This window comes from Dermacentor silvarum, chromosome 4 (assembly GCF_013339745.2).
Source record: "Dermacentor silvarum isolate Dsil-2018 chromosome 4, BIME_Dsil_1.4, whole genome shotgun sequence".
Classification (NCBI taxonomy): domain Eukaryota; kingdom Metazoa; phylum Arthropoda; class Arachnida; order Ixodida; family Ixodidae; genus Dermacentor; species Dermacentor silvarum.
The window spans coordinates 68,763,024-68,780,070 of record NC_051157.2 but is presented as its reverse complement, the minus strand read 5'-3'; the positions used below and the strand labels follow the sequence as shown (position 1 = coordinate 68,780,070).

The 17,047-nt window shown below is 48.2% G+C and overlaps 1 protein-coding gene across 1 annotated transcript in view; it reads right to left on the bottom strand.

Moving 5' to 3' along the window:
* LOC125944973 (uncharacterized) overlaps positions 1–16,814 on the bottom strand; it is a 34,631-nt gene extending 17,817 nt beyond the window's left edge. Inside the window, exons 1-4 of the mRNA XM_049666458.1 lie at positions 16,662–16,814; positions 13,918–16,531; positions 12,614–12,897; positions 3,614–3,766 (exon numbers count right to left, since the gene is read on the bottom strand). Of these exons, the coding sequence (XP_049522415.1) occupies positions 3,614–3,766; positions 12,614–12,897; positions 13,918–16,531; positions 16,662–16,814 (3,204 nt within the window). The remainder of the gene's footprint in view (positions 1–3,613; positions 3,767–12,613; positions 12,898–13,917; positions 16,532–16,661) is intronic.
* Positions 16,815–17,047: the final 233 nt, after the last annotated feature.

Genomic DNA, 17,047 nt, shown 5'->3' with positions numbered 1-17,047 from the left:
CTGTTTTGGCACTGTAAGTGCTTCACCTCTTTTCCGGCTACTCGACACTGTACTAGTGCCTTCTCAGAAATCTGCGGTGTTGGTTTTACTGTGGCAAAACTGGACATGGAAAAAATTATTAGAAGACGAGGCCACCCTTCAGAATGACGGCGCGGTTCTTGTCAGGTTGTCTATTCGTCGTTACTCTTAATTGGTTATGCTGGAAAACCAGGAAATATCATAGACAAAAAAAGAAACAATTTATTACGTTCACTAGAACACGTAGGAGTCAGAGGCTTTGGTCAGTTCCCAAAGAAAGAAATCCAAATTATGGGCTTTTACGGGTCACTACCACGATCTGATTATGAGGCACGCCGTAGTAAGGGACTCCGGAATAATTTGGACCACCTCGGTTTCTTCAGCGTGCACCTAAATTTAAGTACACGGGTGCTTCCGCATTTCTCCCTCATCTAACTGCGGCCGTCAAGGCCGGGATTCAATTCCGCGAAGAACAGTATTTAGCTTTTCTAAACGCGAAGCGAAAATTGTCGTCTCTGGTAGTTGCTGTCCTAGTTCTTGCTGTTATAGTTCAGCGAAACTTTGTCGACATTCCGCCCTCGCGTCTTTGTGCAATTGCGCATTTGCAAGCTAAACGTAAGCACACTTACGCCAGGCGTCGACATTGGGCTGTTTAACAGTGGACATAACAAGAATTTTCTTTTTCTGTAGCAGCGCTTCAATATTTCCCAGCGCGTGGGCATTCATCCTTCATGATATAGTGGCCCACGGTATAACACACCAAATGGCGCAACGACGGCTAGTCACAGACTGCACTTACACAAGAGAAGATGTGTGAAACCGTACTAGTAGAAGAGCAACTAGTGGTGACAGATGGAATTTCCGCAGTAAATTATCGCAGGTGGGAAGATACAGGTGAGTGCAAAAAAGAAAAAGAATGCTGTGAGTCTGAGACGAGAACAACCTGCCTTTTTGGCACATGGATGGAAAAGCGCAGCTTAAAGAGCAAATATCTGTGTCGTGCAGACGACATGACGAAGAGAGCTACAGGCAAGAATTTGTGCACTGTATTCACGGAACATGTTGGGTTTTGCAATATGGATGAAATGTTCACGAAAAATAAAAATAAAAAGGCTCTCACCCGTAGATTTCTACGCGAATTATGCGAATGCCTGACTAGGGTTTCATGTTTTCTCTTTCGTACTCGCCATCAAAAACCACTAGGCTTTCTGTTGCTTATCTGCCTTGCGACATCTGTACAACGTCTGATTGCTTAATCTCTCGGCATACTTCTAGCATACATTTTTCGTCAGTGAATGTGAGTTCTGCGCAAGGCATACTCCGATTTATACTTTCTGTAGTTGAAGCCAATTTCGCTGTCTAAAAAGTCTGGAAGTACTTTTCTTGCTGTTCCGAAGTTGGGGGAGGTATGTGTGTGTGTGTTTAAGGGGGGGGGGGGGGGGGGGGTCGTGTTTTAAAAGCGGTGCTGTTTAAGCTGGGCGTAATGTGTCTGCTGAATCCAAAAATGTGGGCCGATCCTGGCGGTAGTGCAGAAAGGGTCCAAATGCATGCAATGGCACATACCCCTGTGAACTAGCAAAGCTGAGCCTGGCTAAGTCTAGATAAGCATGGTTGGGACTACTTAAGCTTGGTCAATCATCGATAACCAATCAATAGCCATTCAATAGCTAAACCGGAAAATTCTGGAAAATGCTGGGCATGACTTGGTAGTGCTTAGCCTAGCCTAAAACGTGGCCAATACGTTGCGATAGTCAATTGATAGCCAATCAATAGCTAATAGATAATCAACAAATAATTATTACATTCTGGGGAATTTCGGGGATGACTTCTTAGTGCTTAGCCTAGCCCAAATACTTGGCCAATACCTTGCGATAGCCAATCGATAGCCAATCAATAGCTAATCGATAATGTATCAATAATGAATAAATTCCGGAAAATGCTGGGGTTGGCTTCGTTGTGCCTGGCCTAGCCTAAAAGCCAAGGACTAGCTAGGTGCCCATCAGCTCCGCTGTCTCTTTAGCATTGCGCCTCCAGTGCAAGCTACGCAAATTTTTTTTAGTCGTGGTTTCGTCGGCTTTAACGGCAGTACAAGCGAGCAGCGAAGTCCCTTCCTTGGAGGGCTATGCTAAAAGGCTGCCGTACTGTAACGAGGGGTAGTTGGACGGCATGGGGGGAAGTGTTTGTGGGTACTGAGTTTGGAAGGAGTCGAGAGCATCCCGAGTTTGACGCGGCTTTTGTGTGTAAGTGTCTGCTGCTTTTCTCCGTGAACTAGAGAATAACACCTCGTAGCCATTGAGCGACATCCTCACTTCTTTTCGAAGCACTTCAGCCAAGCAAGGAAAAGCACTCAGTCCTTGTTTATTCCTGCTGAAGCGTCAATCTGTAGCGAGATTAGGCATTCCCGAGAAAGTTGCGAAGGAAATAAGTGGGTTTCGAAAGCAAGAAACCGCCAGTATCATCTGGCTACAACAAGGCACTTCAAAAATACGTTTTTTCTTGTGAATAGTGGGCAAACCCAGACGCTAACTACAGTAGCCTATGGTTCTAGCTGCTTTGCGTTTCTTCTGGCCCTGCCGACAATTTCGCACTGCTTCAATTTCCACGTTCCCATACTTATTACTGCATACGCTTAGCCCACTTGGTTTTAGATCAGTTCCAACATACAGATGCACCACGAGGTGTGCGTCCAATAGTTCACACTTCATTATGTGTATTTTTCGACCGTTTCCCCAAAATAAATCTGACCGTAACAAGTTCTGTGACTCCATGCGTCCTTGAATTGAGGAGATAAGCCACATGACGCAACATATATCGCAGGATCAATTTTCTGGTACAGACATGAGGCAGCATGCCCATTCCATGAAATCTTTAATTAACTCTATATGCACTGAAAATTTATTAAGTGATAGAATGACCAAATTGAGCTTGTACTTTTCGATACCACTTCTGATATTGCGAGAGCGCCGCCACGAGTGGCCTTCAGTTTGGAAAGGCCAGTGCCGCAGTGACCGTATGGACAGGTACAAAGCAGGGAGCACGGCATGATACCTCTTGTACTAATGTGTGTGTTAATAGTGCCTCAGGGAAACAGGGAGAGAAAAAAAGGGAAAGAAGAGCAGGTTAACCAGGTTTCACCGAGTTCAATGTCCAGCAGTGAGCTCTGCGACTGCCCTTGGTTGGGTGGTAAAGGCTGTTGTATGTGCGCGCGCATCGCTAGTTATTCTTTCTTCTTTCTTTTTGTTCCCAATTTCCTCTTTCCCCAGTACGCTTCGGCAGTTATGGTCAAACATCCAGAGTTGAAGTGAGGAACACGTTACGAACGACACGCCATCATAAAAAAAATTATCCTTGCCTAGTGGCCCTATGTCGTAGGCACGTCCTCTTCGTAACTAAACACACGAGTGACATTTATTCACACATTACAAAGCTGACATGTTTAACTTATGATAGATATAGTGGGGGTGCTGTGAACCGCCTTCCAAATGTGTGCGCGTCGGACGCACGCCGCTCTAGTTCGAGTTGTTTCGCCGAACTCGGCGCATTGCTGCGAGACATAAACAAGTGCGACGGTGTAGTCTTCCCTGGCGCTCTTTACTTCAGGTTCCAACACCAGCGTGCACATCTCTCCGAGCGAGTGGTTCATGTTCACCGCACCTGCAGCTCCGGCACGTGGTTGGATTTGGATCCTCTTGAGTAGCTCTGGCTGCAGCGACCCGTTCCCCGCCTTGGGATCCAGGGACTTCCCTAGCTGTGAAGAAGATATATAATCGAGTGCATCGTGCAGACCATGGCTGTCTCTCCCATACTCCCATCATGTAATATAGCCTTTGTTTTCCTAATCCTCGCATCGTCCCTGCTCGGGGTGCCACCACCACATCTCCGCCAACCAGAACGTTCGCACATGAGCTCCGCTATATGGAGCATCCTTGGAAGCCCCTCAGCCACGCATAGCAGGCGGTACTACGGTCTAATGTTGCAATCGTGCTCACTCACTATTCGTAGTGGGCCACACGTGGTCAGAGGTGGTGGGCGAAAATTGGCAACCCTCTGCCTTGTGCACGAGGCTTGGTCCATTTGTGTCTTGGTCAATTTATGGACCCTACGTGGGGGGGGGGGGGGGGGGCGCCATACTTGTGCAAGCGTCAAATTTCTACAACAGACTGCACGACTGAAAGCCTTATAACTCCTGATGGCCACAAGTTTGTGTTTGATGGGATATGCTTACTCTAGCTGTGTGGGCGATCTCAAACACAACCACTTCTACTCGGATTGACAAATGTACTTCCTAGCTATGCATCTCAGAATGCCGAGCGAGGAGCTAAATTTAGCTCCGATAGCGTCATGCATGGCGTGACAACGACTACATTTACTCACGTAAACTATGCATAATCGAGTAATTGTTTCTTTCTTCTACACGTTGATGCTAAAGTAAAGCGCGTGGGTAGTACGACTGCAAAGATATAAGCCAGAATAGTATTACCAGTTTTCGCCGCATGCGGTTTCAGCCAGCGACCCCCTATGCTGACCGAACTGAAAGATGTTTCACGTGAAAAAGTAGCCGTACTTGCGTCGAGAAACGGTAAAAAAATATTGCCGTCTCTCGCACTAATCTTCATCGAGAGAAACTACCCATTGCCTCAAAAGCAACCGGTTGACTGCTATAGAAAATGAGCACTGCCACAGCAAAGCCAATAACATATTTTCATGCAACATTTGCAGTTCTGCTCCTCCCGCCGACTCGTTTAAAAAATACTCTTTTTCTCTTCTCTGAAGCATTTCTTTTTCTTTTTAACACGAAAGTGTTTTATGCCGGGGTCCACCAAGACTTCACTGACGTATTTCCGTCACGGAAATACGTCAGCTTACAATGTACACGAACATAATACAAAGAAAGAAACCAGAAGAAAAAGTTCCACAAACATGCAAAATCTGGAAATCGAACCCACGACCTCTCGGTCCGCGACGATAGATCGCCGAGCGTTTAACCCATTGAGCCACAAACGCATTTGCAGAGAGCTACACAGACGCGCCTTATATATCTAACACTCCTCCGTGTACCCGCGCTCTTGCTCGGGGCGGTGCCGCCGCCTACGAGCAGAAAAGAGAAGTACTGCATTATGACACTAACGCGCACCGACAGTGAACGCTTCGGTGGTCTCAGCACTACGACGCCTCGATGCCAGCATTCGAAGGGACGCTGGCATCAAGAAGCACTACCAACGCCAGGTGGCGTTCACCGTACTCAGCACAGCGGAGCGTGGCCTCCGCAATTAGCTCTGAAAATGTTTCTGAAGTTGATCGCGGAGGCTGCAATTACGACGCGCTGTACGCGCTAATTTGACTCGGTGACGATTCAGTTACGTGCTTTGTCTTGCGCGTTGTATTAGTGTGTCAGTTACGTGCTTCGTCTTTCGCGTTGTGCTAGCGTGTGCAGCGTAGTGCAGCTTCCATATGCACGACGGTTGCTCATGGTCATCGACGTTGGTAGTCGTGATGGAGGAGACGTGCCACCAGGCGTCAGCGTGGGTGCATCAACGCCTAAGGGCGCTTTAGCCACAAAACACCAATAGACATTATATATCAATGTGCAATAAACATTACACTACTTCTGTGAAGACACGTTTCACTTTCGTGTTCTATACCGATTCCTATATAAGAGGGATCAACCACTATTTTTTTAACCTTCTATAAGCATCGTGCTCTAGCGACGCTTGTCAGGTCCCTTATTCTCCCTCTCGCCCTTCATTTACCCAAGCCCTGATATGGATGCTCGGCACGTCGTCATCGTCTTTCGCTTTTCATGCTTGTCATGACCCTCGCTGCTTTAGAGACACGAGCATGGAGATGCGAACGAATGCCGATTGGAAATCTGAGTCCCGCTTTTCGGGCAATTTTCTCTCTTCTTTCAGAGTACATTATTAATGTTAGATTTTTCTTAGTTTTCATCATCCACAATCGACATCTGATTTCCGTTTCTGAAAGTTAGTTTTTTTTTCCTAAAAGCATTTCTTCTACTTTCAGTTATTTTTCACTTCACCAATCGAGCAGTATCTGCCTCAGCCTAGCAGGAGCCACCACGTATATAAATAGGCTGCGGTATACAGATAGAAAGACAAATGGCGTCTGTATATTCACAGTGATGCCATGTCACAGTCCAAGTGCGCTCGAATCAGCACATTTTGAAATGCACGCTGGCATGATAAGTGCAGGTTGACAAAAATAGGAGGCTCTTTTTTTACTTCCTTTACTTTTTTGAGGCGGGAAGGGGAAGGGGGGGGGGGGGGGCGCGACCAAGTTCTACTAACTCCCATAAATATGTAATGCTGCAAGCGCACCGCTGCTCTTCGAAACAGAACACGGCAGTCTTCAAATTTTCATTTTCAATTTGAGTCGGACTAGCGGGTCGCAGCAGCCCTATCTTGAAGTATGATGAAAACTCAGGTTCAATATATATTTTTGCCTTCTCGCACGCCACACGAAGGTGGCGTCCACTCTTAGTTTTTATTTGTTTTTTTTTTTTTTGCTTCGTAAAACCCTTTACTGCTTTTATTGCGCGTTTATGTGTTTATATCAATATCACCGAGCTTACCTGCAAGAATGTAGTCTCACGAAAGCATTGTGATCTTATTGTTATAATGAGTCTGGGACTGGGCACTTGGTCCTTCAATGTAAACAGGTAAAAATGTACCGAGGAATCCCAGGAACTTTCAATAACGCCTTTCTTCGCCGGCCATCTCTGAGCGTCGAGTTGTTCTGGCACCGCGTTTTGAAGCGAAAGCTTCATTACGCTACCTCGGGCAGCCGTCGGCGACTCAACAGTTTTCACCTTGAGAGCTAGAGGTCAAACTACAAGAGAGCATTAAGGCGCGTTTATAGTCCGACGTTACACGCGCGCGGGCAAGCGTCATCAGACGCCGGGCGCGTCGGAGTGCATTGGCCGCGCGTGCGGTTACGCTGGCGGCGCCAGTACGTCGAACCATTGGTCGAACTATAGCCGCTGTTGTTCTCGCCAACGTGACATAACGTGTGCGCGCGTTCACGCTACGTCGGACTATACTTAGGCCTTTACGGAGCCCTGAAAGGAGACCTTGCCGCCGTTGCCCGAGTAGAGTTGGGACCGGCTGCGAGATGCAACCAAGTCTCACTACTTTACTGATCACCGCAGTGTCTTCATAGGCATAAAAAATGACGAATAAAAGCTGTATTCATTGCAGACATGTCTGTATATCATCGCGAAACCACACCTGGGCCACAGCTCGACAATCGGCCTAGCCAGGGCCGTGAAGTTTTCTCTATCAACCAGGGTTAATCGAAGCTAAACCACACCAATTTTTCCTTTCTGGATTTTCAAATACATGTTCAAAAAAAAAAGAGCTAGAGAAAAAAACGTGTAGTTATCTGAGGTTTTTGAGCGATGGCGTCTATAGAAAATTCGAAAACGTGCATATAAGGACAAACATAAGCAAAAAGCAAAACCAATGGCCGTTCAACCGTTCAACCAAGGGATGTACTAAGCTGTTTTGTTCTCTGATTTTAAAGTGAAGGTGTGTTAAAATTTACAGTGTGAAACAATTTCTTAGTCGGGTAAGAAAATATAAAGCGCAAAAAAACTTAATATAGAAAGAGTTCTGTAGATTTATGCATGTGTAGTTTCTATAAAAGTGAGGCATACATAAGGTGCGCTGTTAAAATCTGGGTCACTTATTCGTTACAGTAATGCAGCACTGGTACAAGAACAAAAAAAAAAAGAAGTGGGGTACGTCGGGTGCATTGCGAAGGCCAAGTGCTTCGAAGGCATAGCAAACTTGCTTGGATCAATTTTCGAAATTGAAATGCTGTTCTAATCATGTATGGATTACTTATCATACCATGTATTATTTCCTATTATCTAGAAATCGTACAACTTGCACTGTCTTCACTGCGCAGTCTAATAATAATAATAATAATAATAATAATAATAATAATAATAATAATAATAATAATAATAATAATAATAATAATAATAATAATAATAATAATAATAAAAACAGACAGCGGACGCATCGATTCTTCTGCACTGAACTCATTTGCCTTGACGTCAGCAATTGTCTCTCAGGGAAGACCAACATTGTTTCTGCTCACTTGTTCCTCAAATAACTGCGATCACCCGCTGCGCGGAAATGACCAAGCCAGTGATTATATGGTGGTTGGTGGGGTTGAGAGGTGGGGGTGCGGTAGAAGAGTATTGTAATAAGGTAAAAAAAGAATTCAAAAATAATGAAATGTTTGAAACAATATTTAAATGATAATTATAAGTGATGCGATTTTATATGAATTGATGTGTTGGGTAGATATATAATATTGATGTTATCTTCTTTGTGATGCACGCAATTTGCTCTCTGCATGTTGTGAAAATGCATATTGTGGAATTTTAAATTTATGCACAGAATTTTGCTCTCTCAGAATTTGCATATTCATTTAGACTATACTATGGAACCAAATGTTCTCTACTGTTAGGCCAAATACACGTGGTTATATTTTGTTAGAGGTAGTCCAACTTCTACTTATTTGAAAATATAGGATTCAGACTGTCTTGGTGCATGAAGTTTGTTTTTCTTTCTTTTGAGTATCATGATGGGGAAGTTGCCTTGTCATTCTAATGAGATTTTGGCAGCGGAAAATAGTCATATTTCTTGTTTGCATCGTGTGGAAGCCCCTACCTCTCCGGTGTATCGGCAGTCTAGAATCTGAGATGCCCCCCCCCCCCCCCCCCCCCTTGGAACCATACAGGTTGTCTCAACTATCAGGCACCAATATTAAACATAGGCAGATGCCACGTAGCTGGACAGAACCAAGGTAATGTTGTTTGCAGTTACTTGGAGATACTCAGATAATGTTTTGCATTCCACCTAATTACATCATTAGTCTCAAATTGAAAATGATTACCCCTCAAATAGTATAATTACATGTAAAGTGTCAGTGAGAAAATTATTGAGCAACATGAAATAAGTCGCCCGTTCACCCGAAAGGCGAAGCATCGATAGCGATAGAAAATTAGTAGAGAACTATACGAAGCAAGGCCAGTAGTTAAATGGGCTGTATAAAGTTGTAAACATTCACTTACTAAGTAAATAGGCAAGCACGGCGTGCGCAGGTAAAAATGAACACATCTCGCTCGATGATCGCGGAAGCTCGCTGTTCGCGGAAGCTCGCTGATCGCGGTAGCGCGCCAGCAGCAGTGGACAAATTGACCTTCGCGCTGTTTCTCGTCTCACTTCAACGCGAACAAAACGTCGAAAGCACAGCGCATACGAAGCTACCGGCACTCGGCGCATGCACTTTGTCCCTATCGAAGAACGCTATAAAGAAGAAGCATGCGCGGGCACGCACTTCGGCCGCATCGCAGATCGCTTTCAAGATACGGCGCCTGCACGGCCGTGCTGTGCGCAACAGCCGACGCAGCATAATGAACCCCCTCACACCCTCTCCTTCACCGTCGCCTTGCCCCAGTGCCTCGAGGGCGATAGAAGACCGCGCGCTTCCGGCCTGCCTTCCTCCCTCGCGTGCGCTACATTCTGCCGCGATTGCTGACTAACCTTACGCGTTCACTCGCACACTCAGCGTACTGCGCGCGGCGAGGATTTTTTATTGCGATAGCAATTATATGGACACTCAAAAGCAGATTTCTGCCGTCGGCGTCGCCGTCGCCGTCGCCGTGAGGTTCCGTATGACGTCAATGGAGATGAAATCGTCGCCGCGCGCCGAACGCTGTATGTGCGAGTGAAAGGGCGGGAGGGGCGCGCGCTTTCACGGGGAGTGAACGCACGGCGGAGAACAAACTCGCGTTCAGCGCCGTGCTCCCTTAAGGGCTGCAGAAGTAGGCGGCTCTTTCCTCCTTTACAATCACCATATATGTAGAGCAAACGTGCCTTCTTCCGACGCGCGAGAGGCCGTGGGGGAGGTGGGGAGGGGGAGGGAAGGGAGGCGACGTTTAGCTGCGGCACCAAGTGCCTATTTATATCAGAGGCTCCGGCAACAGTCACCAACGCCGCACGCATTTTGAGCGAACGCGGGCAAAACGCCGACGGCGTCGACAACAGTTCTGCGTGTTGCCGGTGCTGCTGCATGTCCAAGTTTATACAGCTGATAAAGCTAATACCATTACTCTGTATAGCTCTCTAAAAATTTGCTATCGCAATTGATGCTTCGCCTTTTAGGTGAAACTGCGACAACTTTTATCGCAACAGGCCTTCGAGCCATCCTACAATAAATACATTTTATTGCAATTATATGGACACTTAAACTGGATTTCTGCCGTCGGCGTCGCCGTCGGCGTCGCCGTGAGGTTCCGTATAGATAACATCATCGCCGCGCGCCGTATGTCCGAGTGGTAGCGTGCGGGGGACGCGCGCTATCACGGAGAGCGAACGCACGGCGGAAAGCAAACGCGACCGGCGCGCGTGGGGGTATGAGAGGGAGGGAGGGAGGGAGGGAGGCGGGGTGACGCGGCGCTCCGACACCAAAGGCCTATCTTGCAACCGGGCGCAAGGGGAACTTCCCACTCAATCTCCCACGAGCAAGCAAGGAAGCGGGACGGCAGCGCCGGAGGGAGCGGGGGGGGGGGGGGGGGGGGCCTTCTACCTCTGCCAACAACCGCGCTCGTCGCTCGCCGGCCGCACTGTCTCTTATCTCCACACGGCTCTGACCTTTTCTATGCGCTGTGCATTCGCCGCTCAGTTTCCGTTGAAGCGATAGACCGCACGTACCTTCGCCCGCTGCGACGTATATGCGCTTGCTGCCAGCGTTTTGACAGTCGTTGTCTGCGGTCATTCAGTGTGATCTATATATGTTTGTTTGTGCGCGCTCACACCACGCTTGTTAATTCAGTTAGTAATAGTCGGGCCACATTTTCCAACGCACGCTACACATGCAATGCTGCTCAGATCGGCAATGCAGCGCTACACGTGTGTCCCTTCGCACGCGCTGCCCACGGGAAGCGCTTCTCATCAACACCACCGTTTCACACGCGCCTTCTCGTGGTCATCGAGTCTCTCTTCATGTCGGTCTACTTACGCCGCAGCACACCTGCTTACTTAATCAGCTCATGTTTACTACAATTCATATTGCTACCAAAGCCGCTCACCTTACTTCGTGTCACATTGCTGTGTTGCTATCGCTTTCATTGCGTCGCCCTTAGGGCGAAACTGTGACATTTTTTATTATCATCATCATCGCCGTTGGACTTGATCCGAAACCTCACGGCGAAGGCATACGCACCACCGCATTAAAAAAAACGCGCAAAACGTGTACAAACGCACCACAGCGTCGCAGCACGGTGAGAATGAATGAATGAATGAATAAACATTTATTAGGCCCAAAATATATTGGTGGTGCCCACAGGTACCAGACGAGGTGGTTCCCTAGTTACGGGACCCATATGTTCCCAGCAGCTCCTGGCCCCTGTCCTTCAGTGGGAGCTGAATCGGTAGGGCGGGGCTGGATAACAAGGTCTCCCATCGCTCAAGGGGTTGGGGATTGGGGGTGTTGGCGGGAAGGGGAGGAGGGGGGGGGGGGGTCTTGAGTTCTGTGCACTCGGCCAAGATGTGCGGCAGGGTTCCCTTTTCCCTTTTGCAAAAAGGACAGAGCGTATCATGTTCCGCGGGGTTCATGCGGTTCATCAGTACGTGATGCGCAAGCGATCCCGCCTGCGCTCGACGCAGGATGGTCTGTTGTTGCCTGGTGAGTTTGGGGTGCGGTTCTGGCAGTTTGCACCTTTCCTCTCGGTACATCCGGGTGATGTCCCGAAAGCTGGTAACCGGGTGCGGTAGCTCTTCCGGCTCGTGCTCTGCCCGGATTGACATTTCTCGGGCATGGTAGTCGGCGATGGTGTTGCCTGCTACCTGTGAGTGAGCCGGGACCTACACGAGCTCTATGGCTCTTCCCGGAGGCTTGCACTTGGATAGAATGGCTCGGGCCGCGGAGGAGATTACCCCCCTGCGGAAGCTTCCGTAGGCTGTCTTTAAATCGGTGACCACGGTGTCCACGCTCGGCTGTGTGAGTGCGAGGGCCACGGCCGCTTCTTCGGCAACTGCGGGGTCTGTTGTCTTCAGGGACGCGCTGACGATCAGCCTGTCTTTTGACGTAACCACCACCGCTGCTCGGTCACTGTGTTTTCGGAGCGAGGCGTCCGCGTAGAGGACCCTGGGGTTCTCTTTCAGTTTCCGGGCCATGGCTTTAGCCCGCGCGGTGCGCCTCTCGTCGTCCTTGCCTGGCGTCATGTTCCGAGGAAGAGGTTTGGTGTGAATGGTCGTCTTCCAGTCTTCCGGAAGGGTCGCCTTGAGGGGTACTGGCTCGATCTGCCATCCTATCTTGCGTAGGACGGCTCGTCCGTGTGACTGAGCCGGATTCTCCGATTAGAGAGTTGGGCTTCGATGAGCTCCTCCACCGTGTTGTGGGCGCCCATGTCTAGCAGTCTTTGCGTGGACGAGTATATGGGCATGCCCAGTGCTTTCTTCGTTGCTTTACGAAGCATCGTGTTTAGAGTGTCCCTATTCGCCTTCGTCAGCTGGAGATACGGGGCGGAGTAGGTAACCCGCGACACGACGAACGCGCGTACCAAGCGCATGGCATCGTCCTCTTTAAGGCCTCGGTTTCTGTTAGACACCCTCCGAAGCATACTAAGTACTTGTTCGGTTGCAGTTTTGATCTTTGTGACGGCGGCGTGTGCCTTCCCGTCGCTTTGAAGCAATAGGCCGAGAATCCTAATCTGCTCTGTTGGCTTGATGGCCGTTCCGTCGATGGTGATAATCACGTTCGGCGGCAGCTCCTTCTTTGGTTTTCCCGGTTGGATCATGAGCAGCTCCGATTTCTGGGGAGCGCAGCTCAGTCTGCACGACTGAGCTGCGCTCCGTCAGCACGACTGAGCTGCGCTCAGTCGTGCTGCGCGTTTCTCATCGTGCTGCGTATTCGCAGCACGATGAGAAACGCGCAGCAAATTTCGGCGCCGAACGCATCCCGCCACTTCTATATCATCATCGTCAGCTGGAAGGTGCGCGCGCTATACATTTATAAGTAAACTGTTTCTATGTTGCTTGCCTAATTTTAAGACCTGCGGCTTGGCTAACACGCCAAGCGTCTCAAAGCACTTGCTTTCACAAGGGAAAAACGTTTAGGGTGCATTATTCCGTCTTTTCACACATGTGTTTCGGCCTAATAATTAATTAGAACACCGAGCTTCTGTGGGGGAGGGATACCAGATACGCAGGTGTGACAAACAATCAGTGCCATCACTCTCTGTATCGTTGCCAAGGAGGCTGATCATTGCGTATATGGCGGTTAGGGATTACCACTTCCCCATCACATAGGAAGCACGTCTTTTAACAGCGGAGCTGTTTAAGCCCTTGGTTAGGTGTTTATTATACATAAGGAAGAGAAGCTTAATTAGGCCGCGTAGTGTGAACAAAAAACTGCGCCTGGCGATGAAGTCACCACGCGTTGCCTAGCAACCACCTCACGAAGCGGCGTGTGCTTCAGCCTCCTCTCCGTGCCATGCACATGTTGCTTTGACATGGGACGTTAAGGAGAGGGAAGGAGAGCATGCGCCCGGCGAGCGCTATGCCAACACCCTCTAGAAAAATATGAAGGCCTTAGCTCTCTTCGCGTGACGTCACATGATGGGGCGGATTGAAAAAAAAAGATATGGAACGCTGTTCAAGAGAGGTTGTCTCGCAGGTGCATTGCGCGGAAACATTTTTTTTCTGCAAGAACAAGCATGCATGTATTTAAAAAAGAATAGAACGCCAGAAAACTGTAGCAGCAAAACATTTATTTACGAAGCCCAGTTTCTTTTTGTGCTGGCTTTATATTAGAAGCAATGCATGCAGTTACTTGGCCTCGAGAGTTGTGGTTTTCCTTTTTTTGATTTATCGGCAGCGTCGAGAAGTTTGTCGTTCAGCTTCCTACAAAAGTTCTTTAGCAGAATGTTGGTGCTGCACCGCAGGATGTGTTTAAGCACTAATTCAACTGTGTGGCCATTCTCACACGTATCGAAGTCGGACTGCTCTTCACTAGCCAGCAATTGTAGCGTCATTTTCGTTACCACCTGGCGTTGTTCAGGCATCATAAGCAGTGCTGGCTCTGTAGCGAGCTGCTCTACTACAACGTAGCTATGAGCAACTGCGTTAAGTGCAAACATTGATGGATAAACTAAACCTCCTCGGTCCAGCTGCTTCACAAGACCATAATGTTCGTTTGTGGCAGAGACTGTGATCTTCTTGTCCACGGTCAACGAGTCCCTGCATTGCTCGCACTTCAACTTTTTAAGGGTCCCGTATACTGCATAACCTGCAACGTAGACGAGGACTGGGACGACGTCCTGCATCTTCGTAAGAGCCTGGCTGGTAACAACAACGTTGCTGCTGGGAAGCAATGCCTCGACTTGCTTTCGGACACATTCCCAGTGCTGGTCAGGGGAAACTGTAGGCAAGGTGCTCTGCAGGCGCAGCTTGTTTTCGACTTCATATATCTGCCTGATGGAGATGTGATATTGCGCACCTGCCAGCTGCCTATACTTTCCAAACCGATCTTCAAGGCAGTCTGTCTGAATCTTCCCAAAAAGGACATATGACATTCCAAGCTCTTCGAAGCTGTACCTAGCGAGCTCAACAAGCGCATAGGTGGTGTGTTCGAGAGCAGCGTGAGTCTCCTTTGTCAGAGTACCGTTGTCAAAACCTTTGTTCTTCCACTCATCCAGCCACTTCAGAAACATGTGCAAGAAGTCAATTTTTGGATCGTTATCAATGGAAAGCACTGGTTGTTGGAAGTGATCTCTAAGCCTTTCTCCCTTCCATGGAGTTTTGACGTTTACAATTTTCCACCACTTGAGTATGATCTCGACGAATGTAGCCGTGGCCTCGAAAGAGAATAGGTTATGCTTTGCTCCAAGAGCACGTAACGCCTCTGGTAAATAGTCATTGAAGATTTGTAAAGCAAGCTTTACGTCCTGCCTTTCAAGACTCGAAGGGTAGAGGGCTTTTCTTGACAGCCCATAGCCATATTTCAACAGCTGGTCGCACTCTTTGCTGTGAAGGTCCCTGATTGTTGCAAATGACACTGTTTGCATTCGCTCTGATTCTGGTGTGTCTCCTTGGATCTCCGGGAAGTAGAAACAAATTTGGTCATTCTTCTGATTGATCCAGTTATTTAGTATGCATTTTAGAATGTGCACTGGGTCTATAACGAAGAACAGCGGCCTTGAAGGGTCTGATGGATGTTGGTACACAATTCTGTTACACGGAGGTGATTCGAAAAGTGACATCGCTTTTCTGTTCACAAAGTTGTTGTCGCTGACGACGCACATAACCCGGTACCCAATCTTTTTCAGCCCACAAATCACGTCTTTAAGCGTCTTTTGCAGGAACTCCGCCTCTACTCGGTGCACCGGCACGATGTGCGCAACTTCTTTGAATGTACACGTCACGCTGCGCACCATGAAAACGAGCGCACAGTTAGCAGCTTTATTTCTATTAATTGCAGCGCCGGTAATATTGCCTCCTTTGTAGTCAAAGTAAGGTTTTATATGTATTTCATCAACCATAACTGTGACAAAGCGCTGGTCATCTTTCAGGTCAGAAATTCTTGTTGTCATGTAGCTGAGGAATGTTTCACTCTGAAGCTCTTGTTCAGGACTCCTACCATAAGACGAGCACACTGATCTTATCGTCATAGGATGCGGCAAGGTGATGCTTCCATGGCTACGTATGAACGCGTATGCATGGGGCGATATAGTTAAAACAATACAGCAAAACATCATGAAATCAGCAGAGTAGCGCCTGCGCTGTTTTTTCGATAGGTGCAAGGTGACTTGCTCTTTCAGAAATTGAATACAGTTGGCGTCATCTTCTGCTTGGGACGTGCAAAGCTGATCAAGCAGTAAACAAACAGCCTCGCAAATTTCGGCGACTGAGTTGGACATCAGGTCACAGTCCCACTTCTCGATGCCTTCCAGGAGTTCCACCATACCCCTTTTACTGTTAGCGATTTCGGGAACGCAGAGATTTGCACTGAGCTTTTTTACGGCCGTTTTCATAACGTGTAGTGTCACGCTCAAATCTCCTTTCACGCAAACAGAGTATTTCAACCACGGTGCTTCATCGTCGACAATGTGAATGAGAAGAAGCCTTTCATTTCTTTCGATAACATCCCAGAACTTCATCCCTTGGCTCCTTAAGTGGTTGGCAAGTTCGCTCACACTGTTGACTTTATCCTCCTCGCGTGCTCTGATAAATGCCTCGTTGGATTCAGCGATGGCTTTCTGAAGGGCTGCATTCTCTATTCGCGCGCGCTTGGAGTCAGGATCTTCCCTCCTCGCGGTCTTTCTGGACAAGTAGCTCGAATGATTCGGGAACTTCGACGGTACAGCGTCTGGGCGAAGGCGCACATGAGATAGCGGCACTGTCATTACGCGGCCAGTTGCTTGATCTGTATGCGTCGCGTCTCGAATAATGTCCTCGTTCATGAAATGAAGTTCACATACCTAGAAAAAAAAATACGCTCCAATCAGCAAACCGACGGCTACAGGTCACACAAACATGAGGCTCATGAGCCACTTACACATGTACGTTTATATTCTTTCAATTAACTAACACCTAAATAAAAAAACTTACCCTGGAATGTTCGGTGACCGTGAGGTTTTCCCGTGGCACAGCGCGAATCCAAGCGTCCCTTAGAGCTTGATCTCTCGGAAACTTGAAGACGTGCACCTTCGTGTCCCCCGTGTAGTTTCCGCGGAATCGAGGTACACAGCATTTGCACGGCATCGCGGCGGGATTCTTTTCACAGCGAGGAAAACACGTCCGACTGAACAGCGAAGAGATGTACGAATGTACATACGCGCCGGGGAATGAGTTTCTGGAGACGCGCGATCAACGCGCACCAGCGCGATCCGGACGCGCGGACGGGCAAAACCGCAAAACGCGCTCGCCGCCTCATGCGTCCGCCCCATCTGCTGACGTAGCGCGAGTGGAAAGGGAAAAGAACTAAGGCCTTCATA